Source organism: Capsicum annuum, chromosome 7 (genome assembly GCF_002878395.1).
Source record: "Capsicum annuum cultivar UCD-10X-F1 chromosome 7, UCD10Xv1.1, whole genome shotgun sequence".
NCBI lineage: Eukaryota > Viridiplantae > Streptophyta > Magnoliopsida > Solanales > Solanaceae > Capsicum > Capsicum annuum.
In genome coordinates, this window is record NC_061117.1 from 142,780,139 (window position 1) to 142,796,570 (window position 16,432).

The following is a 16,432-nucleotide window of genomic DNA, read 5'->3' on the forward strand; positions in this document are numbered from 1 at the left end:
TGACATTAGCTAATCAAACCACCATCTTGTCAACTCTTCCGGGTTGCGTACTTCCTGTTCTACAAAGTGATAGGAATGTAGTTTATTCTACTTGTGAAATTTACAGCAACAACACATAATTCTTCTTCTAACTTTAGAGAAGAAGAATATTTGTTATGGAGAAGAATCAGAAGCAGAGTACATATTAATAGAAGGAGGGAAATAATATCTGTTATAACTACTTTATCCACTTGCCTTAGGAAGTATTTATAGACTTAGCTAATATTTCTAGAATCATCTAAAACCTTCATTCCTCACACTATCCTAGCTGTCAATTAGTAGTAACTAACTAACTAACTATTCGGTTAGTTAGGTACTCTAATGTAACAATGCACAGCTGAATGAGACAGTGACAGTCAGTGTAACTAACTATTATATTTAACTAATCTACATTTAACCAACTCTGTAACCAACTCTTCAACACACCTCCTCAAGCTGCAAGGTGCAATATATTGAGCACACCAAGCTTGCTAATAAGATGGGAATGTTTACCATGACTTAAACTTTTGGTTAGCATATCTGCTACTTGATGTTGAGAGGGCACATATATATAGTCTTGATCAGGCCAGTTTTGATCTTATCTCGAATAAAATGACAATCAATTTTGATGTGCTTAGTTCTCTTACAAAATATGGGATTTGTTGCTAGTTGAATAGCTGATTTGCTATCATTTAGTACCATGATAGGTTTATTAACAACAACACCTAGATCATTGAATAAGCCTTCCATCCAAGTAAGTTCATCTACTGCAGAGGCCATGCTTGTATACTCAACCTCAGCTGAGCTTCTAGAAATTGTGTGTTGTTTCTTGGACTTCTAAGATACCAGTGATCCACCAAGTTGTATCACATAACTAGTGACAGATCTTCTAGTGTTAGGGCATGCTGCCCAATCAAAATCACACCAACAAATTAAGTCTGTGATGCCTTGAGGTTTCATCCATATACCCTGACCTACTGATCCCTTTAGATATCTCACAACTCTGTGTGCTACTTCCAAGTGAGATTTTTTAGGCATCTTCATAAATTGACTTAATGTCTGCACAGCATAGCTAATATCAGGTCTAGTAATTGTAGCATACATGAGCTTTCCAACTAATCTTTGATAAGCAGTAACATCATTCAAAACCACATCATTTGTTACTCCAGCAGCTTCATCAATCTCTACTGAGGTTAGCTTAGAATTAGATTCTAGTGGAGTATTTGCTTTTTTTGTACCAGCAAGTCCAGTTTCTGAAATCAGCTCAAGAATGTACTTCTTTTGATTCAAGATGATTCTCTATCTAGACCTTAGAATCTCAATACCAAGAAAGTACTTAAGCTCTCCCAATTCCTTGAGATTAAATTGTTGGTGTAATGCCTCCTTAGCTTCTGCAATCATGGACTCATTATCTCCAGTGATGAGCAAGTCATCAACATAGACTAAGATCATAACTATGCCTGTGGCCTTCCTTAAAATGAATAATGAATAATCATATGCACTTTGAGTAAAACCATATTGCAATAGAGATGAAGTAAGCTTGGTATTCCATTGTCTCTAGGCTTGTTTGAGCCCATATAAAGATTTTAGTAACCTGCACACTTTATGTTTTCCCTTCTATTGAAATCCTTCAGGTAACTTCATGTATACTTCTTCATCTACATCTCCCTGTAGGAATGCATTGTACATATCCATCTGATATAAACACCATCCCTTTGATGCTGCTAAAGCAATAATACACCTGACAGTTACCATTTTTGCAACAGGTGAAAAGGTGTCAGGATAGTCTAATCCTTCCTATTGGCTGTACCCTTTAGCTACTAATCTTTCTTTGAACCTCTCAACATCTCCATTAGCCTTATACTTGATTTTATACACCCACTTTGATCCAATAGCATTTTTACCTGGTGGCAAGTCTACTATTTCCCAGGTGTTATTGTCCTCAAGAGCTTGAACTTCTAACTTCATGGCTTGACTCCATCTTTCATCTGCAGCAGCTTGACTGAAATACTGTGGCTCTACTAGAGCTGAGAAATTACCCACATAATATTGGTAATTGGCTGTAGTATTGGCATAAGATAAGTAGTTAGCAATAGGATACCTTGTACCCTTTCTTTGGTTCATTATAGTATAGTCCTTCAACCAAATAGGTTCTCTAATTACTCTTGGATTTCTTCTAGGAAGGTTTTATCTAACATCCACATCAACAACATGTGGTATAGACTTATGTGTTGGCTCTACTTTAGTAACATGATCAAGCTCTGAATGATCTTGAGGTGGTACTTCTGTTATACAATTTTCATCATGTATTTGCTCACCTACAGATGTATAATTTTCAGCTGTATCTGAGTTTGTGCCATTACTGTATTCTTTATGAAGTTGCAGAAAATCTGATGGATCATTCTTTTCCTGCTTATTTGCAAATGGAAACACATGCTCCTGAAACACAACATCTCATGTGAAACAACTTGTCAGTATTTAAATCCATAAAAATATAACCTTTCTGTGAAGTTGAATATCCTATTAACACCACAGCTTTAGCTCTCTCAGAAAACTTGTCACCTCTAGGCAATACTGAAGCATAGCATAAGTACCCAACTACTCTCAGATGAACTAGAGAAGGAACCTTAGAGGATAAAAACTCATAAGGGCTCTTACCACTAATAGAGGATGATGGCAACCTATTCATCAAATATACTGCAGTCTGAATAAGTACTCGCCAAAATCTGATAGATATATGAGATTGAAACCTAATAGCGCTAGCAACATTTAGGATCTGCCTGTGCTTTCTTTCAACCACACCATTTTGCTGTGGTGTGTGAGGATAGCTATTTTGATGCATGATGCCTAAAGACTTAAACAAGTCTGAACACTTTGAGTTGAAAAACTCTTTTCCATTGTCTGATCTTATGACCTTGATAGTAGCTCCAAACTGTGTTTTAATCATGAGTAAATAGCTTTTGAGAGCCATGATGGTTTCAGACTTAAGTTGCAATAAATGGAACCAAGTATATCTGCTGCGATCATCCACAATAGTCAAAAATAGAATTTTTTGTCAAAAGTAAGAGTTTTATAAGGGCCCCATAGATCCATATGTACAATATCAAAGCATGCAATAGACCTATTATCACTAATAAGGAATGTCAATCTTGTTTGTTTGGCTAATGGACAGACATGGCAATCATTCAAGACCTCAATGTCTTTATTGTGATTCAAAAGATCTAAAAATTTCAATACTTGAACAGAGTGATGTCCAAGCCTCTGATGCCATAAGCTATCATCTTTAATAGTCAGTCCTGCTATCAATTTTGTCTGCTCTACTGATGAACCATTTGTTCCACTTTCACCTTTATGTATGTAAAGACCTCCTCTTTCTCTACCAATCCCCTTCACCATTCCAGTATAAAGATCTTGAAAGACACAAAAATCAGGGTAAAAGGATATAAAGCAAGACACTGCTTAGTGACTTTGGACACAGACAACAGGTTGAGCTTGAATCAGACACAAACAACACATCTTTCACAGCTGCATTCCGAAATACTATGGCTTCACCAGTATGTGAGATGTCAACTTCTGCACCATTAGGAAGGTTTACCTTATCCGTACTTGACCTAACTATCTTACTTGTGGATAACAACAATTCTTTATTTGCAGCTATATGGTGAGTAGTACCAGAGTCAACTATCCATTATTGTGACACAACATGGGATGACAAGCAGGTGGCTATACCTGACATGTTAGCCTATTTTGCATCTTGTGGATTTTTGTTCAATGTATCCATGATCTTCTTGTATTCTTCACCAGTGAATCCATGCCTTTTGGCCAAAACTGCATTATTGATTTCCTTGTTCTCTTCATGGCTGGTGGAAGCATGGTTGCCTGCATCAATAAAACCATGTCCTACATATTAAGAATTAACCTGACTTGCATATTGACTTCCATGTCCATTTGTTCTTCCAGGTCCTTGATAATTGTAGCCCTTTGATCCTCTGTTGTTAAAGCTTTGCTTCTTATTTTTCTTTCAGTCAGTTAGGTAACCTACATCCTATAACAATTTTCTCTGGTGTGACCACTAAAATGACAGTAATCATATTTTTTTTCTTTATAACTTCGACTTCCAAAATTCATATTTGGTCCTCTATAACCTTGATTTCCAAGACTCATACTTGGTCCTCTATTCACCTGCATTGACATTGGATCTATCTTTTCATTTCTAGCAACTGCACAAGTTAATTGCTGCATTTCATCCTCCATTATCATGGCATATGCCTAATTAAGTGTAGGTATAACTCCCTTAAACAAAATCTGTCTCCTTGCTGAGTCATATGAATCATTTAAACCACTTAAAAACTGAATTAGCCTTAATTCATACAGGTGATTTGCATAGTCTTTTGACTTTGGACAATTACATGATGGTGCTGGAACCACTGAATCATACTTATTCCATAGATTTTTCAACTTTGTGAAGTAAGTTGCCACAGAATCAGTTCCTTGTGCCAAGGTACTAATTTCCCTATGCAATTGATATAATCTCAGACGGTTTACCTTGTTGAATCCCTCCTTCAAATCCTCCCATACTTCAAATGCACTTGTTGCATACACAATTCCAAATAACAACTCTGCACTAACAGAGCTCATCAACCAAGAAAGCACAATTGTGTTACAAGTTTCCCATTGCTCATGTAGTTCTTCTCTATACTTATCCTTACTACACACTCCAGTAACAAAGCCAAATTTCTTTTTTCCTAATAGGGTGATTCGCATTGAACGACTCCAAACTCCATAATTCTCTGAACCAGTGAGTTTATTTGGAATCAATGTTGCACCAGACACTTCTGATGCCCCTATGTACAATGGATCACTAGAGTCTATCTTAGGTGCCATCTAATTCTTCAAAAAACAACTGAATCCACACTGATCTATGCTATCAACACAAATGCATTCAAAAACAGCCGAATCCACACCGATCCATGCTATCAACACAATTGTAGACAAAACAATTCAAGGATTTGTAACCGAAAACAGAAATCTAACCACTTGATACTTCAGCTAAGAACTCATAGATCTAAACTCTTCTTCATCTTGATGCCAATCTCTTTGCATCTACAATAAACTGGATGCTCTGATTCCATATAAAATTTACCGCAACAACACACAATTCTTCTTTTAACTCTAGAGAAGAAGAATATTAGTTATGGAGAAGAATCAGAAGCAGAGTACATATTGATAGAAGAAGGGAAATAATATCTATTACAACTACTTTATCCACTTGCCTTAGGAAGTATTTATAGACTTAGCTAATATTTTTAGAATCATCTAGAACCTTCATTCCTCACACTATCTTAGCTGTCAATTAGTAGTAACTAACTAACTAACTAGTCAGTTAGTTAGGTACTCTAATGTAACAGTGCACAACTAAATGAGACAGTGACAGTCAGTGTAACTAACTATTACATACTCTTCAACACTACTAAACTAGTGGTGTTTATCTATGTATAATAAGTTGACTTGTTCTGGAAACCTTGATTGTATTACTAAGAGTAAATTTCATCCATATTCACTTAGTTTTGTATTCATCACAAAAAAAGTTTTCTTTTTCACTACAGAAAAGTCATTTACTTTGCTCCAGTCACCAGCTCACCGCAAAAGTCACTTTGACCGAATTTATATTAGTCTCACCTGAAAAATGACGTGATAACCCTAATTAATACATTTACTTAATTAATAAAATTAATATATTAAATTGATATTATATACATACGGCCTAGACCTGGCCCAATACATATTAAATAAAAGAAAAATTTGACCCACTTTTCATTTCTCACATTCTCTCACTTCATTACTTCTTTCACCTTCTCAATCAGGGTACAAAATGAGTTAAAGGTAAGCATATTTTGTATTAAATTAATATATGATTTGAATGGCACAGGATGTTATGTTGTATTTTCCACGTATTTAATACATACATTCTAACTGTTGGCTTATTAAGCATTATGGAATTTTGCTAGAGTTGCTTAATAGCTAGCATTTTTGGCAAATGAATGCAATATTATGAACAAAAAAATTGTTTCAACTACTCTTGTTATCTTGTTCTATTATTCGATCATCTTTATAGATTTTAGTTTCATCAAAATATCAACCAAATTTTTCTTTATGAAAATAGTCTCCACTAGATAGCCTAATATATTAAGAAATTGATATTCTTCCACTATATAATCAATTGGGGAAATTGAGTTGGACATATATAAAATGGGGTCAAGATATGAGTAGTATATCACATTTTCTTCAATCAAAATTAATGTTATAAATATATTTACATTAAAGTCAATGTCTATCAGGCTACAGTGAATATCTATCGAGATATATTGAGTATCATCAAGATTTAGTAAATATTCATCAAGATATGGAATGCTTATCTTTTAGAGTGAAATTAGGAGAAATTTTCCTTATAAATAGAGGGGTTTTATTCATTGTAAATTATCCCTCAAGATGTTCTATCATTCCTCATTCCTCAAGAGAAATAAGAATTAGTCTCTCTTCTCTCTATTTTTCTACTTTATATTTCATAATACGTTATCTTCTCTCTATTTTTCTACTTTATATTTCATAATACGTTATCAGGACGAGGCTCTAATATTTATTTAGTATTCATCTTAAAGAATATTTTTATTGTGAAAAATAATGTCATTACCCACATAGAAATTTAAGTGTTTGGGAAAACAATAATATATCTTTGCATCACTTGAATCAACAGAAGGAAACCTGGCAAAACAATTGTGGAGTGGTGTTTTCACGGCACATTATTGTTGGTTATTTTATTAAATTTTAACTCTCAGACTTCTACCAAGAGTTTTATATTTCTAATATATACGATAAGTATATTATTTACGTTCTTTCAAATTTGGATGAATATATCTATATGTAATCATTATGTGCGTGTTTTAGTCAGCTACTAATGTCTTATTTAATTTTAATGTCGTCTTCAGAGTTATGTGGTCAGAATATAGACTTTAATCATTCAAGTATTTAGTTTAAATGGTAGATAGATGTGGCTACATGATTTGAAAAATATTTACAATCACATAAAGTGATAATTTTTTTTAGAAGGGTTGAGACATTGGGTTAGAGTCCCGATGTACCATGATGATAAGATGTTGGGATCAAGTTCTATCGATTTATACCTAAACGTCTTTAAATAGATAAGATGTTGAGTTGAATCTGAATGCACCATATTGATGATATAATGATGATTAAGGCAAAATAATATGTATTTAGTGAAACAACATGAAACATGTCCTCTTAAATATGTTCCATTCCTGAAGTGAATGTCGTAGCAGTATATAACATGACAAATGGAGAATGAATGCACATGAACGTGGAAAAGGGACAAAATAATAATATTCATGGGTTTGCTATGATTATAAGATATGTTAGCGAAAAATAACTCTACATTATATGTATTCCTCAATTTGTTCCTATAGTAGCAATATCTTAAAAGAGGTTATAAGCATTTTGCATACATAAGGCACGATTATATTTTATTTCCGAAGAATAAAATTTTTTATTATTATAAATACAAATTCATACCCTGGGACGAATGTGATTGTATTAGTAAAGTTTAAAAATTCGAACGTGCTTTTGATTAGTTGTGAAGATATTATAATCCACCTCTAGAAGAGGTAGAACAGATGGAAGATTGAATATCTCCAAGCTACTATGATAGAAAACATGAATGTGAAAAGTTATCCGAGCATGATGAAATCACATGCCATAATAAACTAGGAGTTTATTGATATAAAATTCATGTCATGGTAAATTAGAAGTTTACTAAAGCAAAAAGTACATGTCATGGTAAAATTGCAGTTGAGTAGTATAAATAAGTTCATAAATTGACATAAATGATTTATTATCACAACAATGTTCATATTGAGTATTAGATATATGTTGAAGAACTAGACTATTCCTCAAGAATTGTTCATGTTATTGTTCTCATGATAAGTTGGTTGGACCAACAAATGTTGAGATGGAATTTCCTAAATTTTGAAAAGTATAAAAGGTGAATATCCATTCGCCTGTCATGTGATATCTTAAATTAATGCATAAATGAGAGACACGATTGTCACATGTACGTTGATTGTCAATCTGTAATTTAAGATCATAAAGTTGTTTGCTCAATATAAATTGAGTTAAGAACATAATTTTCAGACTGTGTAATCAAGAAAATTCATCTTAATAATATTGGTTTGACATTGAATGCCTCCGATAAATCGTTGAACCATTGCTTATGAGAGCAAAGTCTCATGTGTTGGTCTGAACTATGATATATTGCATACAATAGCACTTGTTTGAATTAGATAAAAAATTATGATTAATTCCTTCCTTTCTATTGATTCAAGATTAGGAATTAATTATTCCATCTATTGGTTTTAATGTGTGATATTTGATTAATGAGTATACCATGCATAAAGATGAATTCTCTAAAGTGAATTAGATTTATTTAGTTTTTCCTTAACATAAGGGGGATAAAATAAGTAGCTAAGAAATATGTTGTGAATTATCATCACTATGATTCACATTCAAAAAATAAATCAAGTTAAATGCTAGGAGCATTTATTGACCCTAAATTGATTTCTTTAGTTGTGGATGCTTCTATGTGTGTCCCTAAAGAATAAAGTCTGCACATGCATGAATCGTGATAGACTAAAATAATTTTCAAATGAAATGATCCTTGAAAAGGATAAGGAGCAAATGATCATAATAAGGAGGCAATATGCTCTTGAAGAGCCTACAACATAATACTTCATGAAACCTTATGAGAGGTTCAAGTACCTAAAAATAATGAAGTGATGAGATCTAAAAATGTCATGTCACATTGTGAATCAATACAATATAATATATCATCAAAAATATCTTTGATACAATATTGGCGTAATATTGTAAAAGATTACTAGGATCTGAATTCTATATTTATTTAAGCATGCTGACGTAAAAATATATATCTAGTGACATGAAAGGATGCATCTTGGTAAATATAAAAATTGTTTGATTTGCAGTCCAGACACTTGAATATGAAACACATGAAATATTGAATATTGTCACTTGACAAAATTTATATAAAAAAAAATTTAAGGATCAAAATGTTTGAAGCATATAAAAGTTTCTAGAAAACGTGTTTATAATCCTTATAAGGAATAAATTAATGATTTGAATATTATTGAAAATGTTGAAGAGTTTTCAAAAGCAATAGATTAACTGCTAAAATAAGAAATATGCACAATTGGATTGTACCTAAAGTATTATATCTAGTACAATTGTTGTATTTGTACATCTTGCTATAACTGTGAACATGATATAGTTGTATTCTTATATGGAGATAGTGAAATGAGATCACTTGGAAATAAAGGCCTTTGTCATAAAGGGCTATTAACATATTTACATGACATTCATGTTATGCTAAGATGAGAGTTATTCTTAAAGCAAGTCGAGAATGTATATGACTGAGGTCATGATATATCTCATTTGAGAAAAATGTGGTTTGAATTGTGATAAAGTACTCATGATTTTATATGAAGGTAATGCACTATGCATAGCACAACCTAAGGGAGGGTTCTTAAAAGGAGATATAACAAAGCACATTTCGCCAAAGCTTTTCGATACACATGAGCTACAAAAGAATGGTGATATTAACGTGCAACAGATCCGTTCAAGTGATAGTATGGCTGATTTATTCACCAAGTCTCTTCCAACTGCAACCTTCAAAAAGATAGTGCACAAGATCGAGATGCAAAGGTTCAAGGATATTCTCATAAGGGAGAGTTAATATGCATTGCACTCTTTTTCTCTTACGAGGTTTTGTACCACTGAATTTTTCTTGTAAGCTTTTTAATGAAGTAGTCTGTATACGTATTATTAGAGATGTGTATCCTTTTTCCTTCACTAAATTTCTTTGTCCACTAGGTTTTTGCGAGTAAGGTTCTTAACGAAAAACATTATCTATAAATTAGACATTCAAGAGGGAGTGTTATAAATGTAATTACATTATAGTGAATGTCTATTAAGCTACTGTGAATATCTATCAAGATATATTAAGTATCTATCAAGATTTAGTGGATATCCATCAAGATATGAAATGCTTATCTTTTAGAGAAAATTACGATAAATTTCTTGTAATACCCCGTACTTTTCTAACTCAATTCAGCTTAGTGTACGAGGGTTCCTATATATATAAACTTTTATATACTTAGAATTTTCTAGTTTAAGACCCACTAAAGAGTAGGAAATTTAACCAACTTTCCAACGATATAAATTTTGCCTTAATCTGATAATCGAGGAAGAAGTTATGGCGAATTTAGTTCCAGACAGTAGCCCAACGCGATTGTACCACATCACGATGACAGGCAAAATGGCACTCATCATTTTTCAGTGAATCACCACGATAGTACCGCATCGCGGTGAAGTTTCAGTTTCCAATTGGCATTTTCCAGTGAAGCACAGTGATAAGCATCGCGTTGCGGAAGAGTGCCAGTTCGCACTCATCAATTTTCAGTGACGCAACGCTATACCCCCGTGTCGCGTCAAAGTGCATTTTTGCACTTTTCCGTGGAAATACACTTTCATCCAAATTTTAGTGGCTCACCGCGATGGCGCCGCATCGCGGTGATGGCAAAAATCGGGATTTTCAGTGATGAAAATTTAATTCTTTTCAGGGATAGTTGGGTCTTTTTTCATGACCCTAATCAGTCCAAAATACGATATTTATGCCCTAATAGCCTAATTAGTCATTATTTTATTCAAATTCCCTCAAATTAAGAACATTCTTTCTCAAATAGCAAACCTAGCCTTCAATATTCAAGATCAATTCCCAAGAAAATTTTCAAGAAACTTCAGGAATTTAACTACTCAGGTATGTTTGGTGTTCATCCTTGGGTTTTCTTCCACCCTTGGAGTTCAAGAATCCCTTGTGAAGATTTAAATTATGATTTATACTCTTAAATTTAGTTGTGTTCATGCATGTGTTGATTTTATGGGGTAAATAAACTAGTACGTGTGTTAATTTATGTACTCCCGATGTCATAACTCATGAATTGTGAATTGTATATTGTAATCATGATAATCCCATTTTACTTTTCCTCATGTTCAAGAACCATGCTCCCCAAGTGTTTGTCAAAGTGCCTAAGTGAATGATTTGTGCATGACATCCTAATTGTAATACTTTAAACTTGTGATATGATTCCTTTATTTATGCTATTGAGTCCTGGGGGTATTGTATACCCGAAATTAGATGCTTACTTAGCTTCCAGTCGTAATAGAATGATCCCGTGGTATCTCAAACAGTCACATTCGGTCAGTTAATAGAGTCAGCATGAGTTTAGTTAAGCTTAGTACAGTCTAGTGATCAGTGTTGGTTCAGTTGGGAGTAGGATTCAGCACCGAACAAACCCAAGGATGGGGGCATTCCTGTTAGTATAAGGTTTGACCTTAGCAGTAATTCCTGAGTTACAGAACTACGTAGCCAGCATAGGGTAAGTCGTCCTCCTGCCAGACTAGGGTTGACGCAATCATATATATATTTCACGAGTTTTCCAGTCAGATTAGGACTGACACAACATTGTTAGTATCTCGTGGCAAGGTGCTAACACCCTTCCAACTGGAGTCATAAGTTGAACCCCAAATCAGTTTCTAATCGAGGTATGTCGGTTAGATGAACACTCTCACAATTACAATTTCAGTATTTATTAAAGAACTCAGTCAATTCTATTGAACCATGGCTATTAGTTATCAGTTACTCAGCCATCAGAATTTAGTACTCAGTTTCAGTATAATCTTAGATACATGATGTATACCTACATGCGCAGTATTGCATGTTCAGTATGTTCAACAGTTACAGTTTTGCATGTACACTCATCCAGTTACTTCGTGATATTCATTCAGTCAGTTATCATCTCATGCATATGAACCCATGTATATCAGTCTTACCTCACTTAGCATACCAGTACATTCCACATACTGACGCATACTCTCTTTTGCGCTATGATGTCTCATATCATAGGTTCAGACACACGGGTTCCTGATTATACTTAGCACCTCAGGAAATCAGCGACAGATTCGATAGTAAGTCCTCATCCTTCGAGGATATTATTTTATTTCAGCATTTCAGCAGATTTAATATGTTCAGTAGTCGGAGTTAGTTGGAGACTTGTCCCATCAACACCACATTCAGACAGTTAGAGGCTTTTGGACTAGATTACTTTAGACAGATGTTCAGTATTTTCAGTATTATTATCAGTATTCAGTATTTATTTTTAGTTTATGAACCTTATGACATTTTCAGCCTAACTTTCGCATATATTTTCAGTATTATTGTTCAGTGCTCATAGCAGGTACCAGTCATGGGTTAACTTGTGATCCTTCGGGGTCGTAATCACCGTGTGACGCCCAGGGTGTAGTCTCGAGGCATTACATTTCCCCTATAAATAGAAGAGTTTTGTTCATTGTAAATCATCTCTCAAGATGATCTCTCATTCCTCATTCCTCAGGAGAATTAAGAACTACTCTCTTCTCTCTCTATTCTTCTTCTCTACTTAATGTTTCATAACAACTAAAAACTAACTAAGGTTGCCTCATCATTTTTCATTATAAAATTTGATCATAATGACTTTTGTGATGATCGGAGCAAAGTAAAATGACTTTTATATAATGAACGAAAGAAAGATGTAATAGACATAAAGTTAAGTGACCATAAATGAAATTTACTCATTACTAATCTTAGTGTAATGGAGAACTACCTACTACCTATGTAATTATCTAGCATTTACAATATTATCTGGTTGCATGCAAAAAGTCTTATTTAATTGAGGAGTAAATTTTTCATAGAAAATGAGTTAAACGACGGATGTAAAAAATAATTCATATCACCCGTGGCTTTAGAGAATAATCAAGTGAGAATACAAGTTAAAAACAAAAATAATAATATCCCTATTTGATTCACTTTTAGTAAATGATACCCCTATTTGATTCACTTTTAAAGATCCAGTCCTCCAATCCATATCTAATGGGGAGGATTAGAGGGTAAACCAGTGTAGAAGATGCAGTCATCTAAGAAAAGGTAACACTATGGGAACCCACCCACTACCGTAAGATTTATAATTACATTAGAAAATTCTTAATAGATTTAAATATTAAAACGTGAAAATTCATAACAAAGTAGTAGGATAGCTCAGTGGTAGGAGGATCCTTGTTTTTCCATTTAATTTTTTTCAGCTTTATTTATTTTATTGAAAACCCACAAGTTTGTGGAGGTTCCTTGTTTTCCCATTTAATTTTTTTCAGCTTTATTTATTTTATTGAAACCCACAAGTTTGAAATTCTGAATCCGCCTCTTAAGTAACAACAGTATTTATTAGAATAATAATACTATTAAGTCACAAATTCACTCATAAAACTAGCACATCACAACCAGAACAGCAATTCCATTTTTCCAGTTATTGCTAACATCAGCTATTCAAGACTTTTATATAGAACTGTTGTTACTTGATATCAACAAAATCTTTCAGTTACTTAAAGCCCATCTCTGCCAAACGCCTCTAATTAACAAGTAATCTGCCAACATCAAGATAACCTGACGTGCCAAACGACAAATGCACCAATTTGGAGAGGAAGTCATTTATTGTAGTTCGCGCTAAAGTAACTAAGTAGAACCTTAAATTATTCAAATTAAGTATTTAAAAAAATGAGAAAATGTGCATGTTGCGGTGGAAGATAAATTGCATATACGGTTGTCACATAGTTGCATAAGCATTATGCCAACCATCCATACTAGGGGGCAAAAGAAAGTACAGTACATTAAAGCATGACCATGCTACCATTGAAAAATCATAAAATAAAAAGTAAATAGGAATTTCCATAACCTTTACAAGTTTACATGCTACTAATGATGACAGTATAAAACTAATTTAGTATTTGTACAAGACCCTATTGGATGATCACCGCAGCATTAAATTCCTAGAGATAACTTGCCCATGAAATTCTTGTTAGATTGTGTTACGTTTTCTTTCATCGAATGAAAACCACCACATTTTGTCCCATATACCCATACCAGAATAACATGTAGTGGGCTGAGAAACATTAGTTCAAGTACTAGTGCACTTTCCAAAATATTAACAATAAATTCAATCTCTTCTCTCCTTCCACGAAATCCATCAAATGTCATTTTTTTGAGCTCAGTGTGACATGTAGGAGATAAAGGAGGCCTTATGCCACTTACTCTTCCTCCCCTTCTTGTGTTCGATTGCTGAGATCACAATAAGAATGAGTAAACATATTACTAACTGAACTAAACTATTGTAGTTAACAGGCTGCAATGCAAGCATTTAACTGAACGAAGACAACTTCCTAAAGCAGCACATTAATTTGAAAGTAAGGAGTATACTAAGTAATTCATTATATTGTGTAACACAAAAATAGATTCATGGAGATCAACTATAGTTCTCTAATATATGCAAGACCTTACAGACTTGCACTTCGCCAATTAAACTTATGTGGCACTTTGTAATCAAATATTAGCATCAACAAAGTTTCCATGCAAACTAGTCATTCTCAAAATATAAAATAACATATAGTAATATACAAATTAATTTGCATTTCTAAAGATGAACTTCTTTTGGTTGATAAGGTAAAGTAATTTTACAGATAATACAACAACCAAGAAGCTGAACAACACAAATATTTCTTGCCAATCCTATAGGGCTTTAACATCTGTAACATCTTTTACAGGGGCGGAACAAATTATAAGTTGGACTCTATCTTCATGACAAAGTCATTTTTCAGATTCTAATCTCTCAAAGTGGTCCGTATTGAAGAGGTATTACCCAAAACCATTTAAAAAAAGCTCCTCGTACATCTTTTATAACGGTCTTCTAAAATCGTAACATTCTTGCCCTTCTAGGCACCAGAATCCATTGCTCAACTGTATGGTGGCACCGGATAGCTCCTAACGGAGCGGCCGCAAGAAAATAAAGCCCTTATAACACCTTAACTCCCTCATTGGATGAATATCCATCTACACTGGACTATGCAAAAACTATCACAGCCCCAACTGCAGAACCCAAAAACAAAAATTTGGGAATCCTAATGTGAAAGCTCAAGTCTCTACTAATAGAGGCGTGCCTGTTGTTATATTAGCTAGTGACTATTATTATGGCATCACGATTGAGGAATGTAATCACCCTTGTCGGAAAGTTCCTGAGAACAAAATCCAACTTAGAGAAAATTAAATCGGTGTTTGCTAAGAAGATAACTAAGAAAGACGACTAAAAGATAAGCTCAGATGATTTTTGAATCATATTCATTGATTTTTACAATGATGAAGAGTTCAAAATCATTGGTTTAAGAGGTCACTAAAATTGATGGAGTAGTCATGTTGTTTCAAAAATGGTCTCCTGATATGAAGCCTGAAGAATATTCTACGATCATTTCAATGTGAGATCTACTACCTAGACTCCCCTACCATTGCCACACATGGAAATATGTGAGGAAAATTCTAAGTCTAATAGCAAATTTATGGTTTTATTGCTGTTCTCATCTTTTTAAGAGTACTAATTTTGGCGTCAATCTCAAAGCAACCATCCCTTACCTTCATTGGATCATTCATTTGAATCGTATTTTCTCTTTTATTTTATCACGTCAACAACGTGATACTTTAATTTTATATATCTATTGTGGTATTTAGTTCTTGATGGATCTTTCAATCATCCGGGGGGGTGTACCAAAAGGACACCATGAAAATTTTTTTTTGCCAAAGTTTCAAACCTAATGAATAATTTACCAAAAAGATACTTAATTTCACATCATCATTAACTTTTTCAACTTAACAACTTCACCCACAAATTTTATAATAATTTTCACAAGTTTTAAATAATACACTTCAACCCACTCCATCATCCACCATTATATATATATATATATATATATATATATATATATATATATATATATATATATATATATATAAATATTTGGGTTTTCAAAAATATTAAACAAAAAAAATCCAAAAGCTAAAAATAGAAGGTGGTTGTTTTCCCTCTAAAAAGCTCCGATTCCGACCACTTTTCCGGCGTTATTTTCGACGATCAGCTCTAAATCAGTCCACAAACATCATAAGCTTGTCCATTGCTCCCATTGTTCCCCCATTTGTTTGGTATCTTCTCAAACACACCACTTTCCACTATTATTAAAAAGCTTGAAACCATTCACATTACTCAAAACCACTTTAGAAAGTACATTATAGCAGCTCAGGCGACTCTAAGTTCATTTCTTTATTCCATAAACCCAAGGATCGTAGATTAGAAGCAATATGTGCAATTTCACGATTTTCGTATGGATAGCTGCCCAGTCATCGACCACTGATCGTCATTCA

General features: G+C 33.6%; 2 protein-coding genes across 2 annotated transcripts; both read right to left on the reverse strand.

Annotated features, from left to right (window-relative positions):
* Positions 1–855: 855 nt before the first annotated feature.
* LOC124885786 (uncharacterized mitochondrial protein AtMg00810-like) lies at positions 856–1,470 on the reverse strand. Its single transcript, XM_047394033.1, has 2 exons — positions 1,344–1,470; positions 856–1,271 (listed from the first exon to the last, which is right to left on the reverse strand). Exons 1-2 carry the CDS (start codon positions 1,468–1,470, stop codon positions 856–858), a joined length of 543 nt encoding a protein of 180 aa, XP_047249989.1.
* A 165-nt stretch (positions 1,471–1,635) lies between these two features.
* LOC124885787 lies at positions 1,636–4,272 on the reverse strand. Its single transcript, XM_047394035.1, has 7 exons — positions 4,185–4,272; positions 3,820–3,897; positions 3,499–3,699; positions 3,256–3,428; positions 2,337–2,457; positions 1,856–2,078; positions 1,636–1,759 (listed from the first exon to the last, which is right to left on the reverse strand). The coding sequence occupies exons 1-7, from the start codon at positions 4,270–4,272 to the stop codon at positions 1,636–1,638; spliced, it is 1,008 nt and encodes a 335-aa protein (XP_047249991.1).
* Between the last annotated feature and the right edge of the window lie 12,160 nt (positions 4,273–16,432).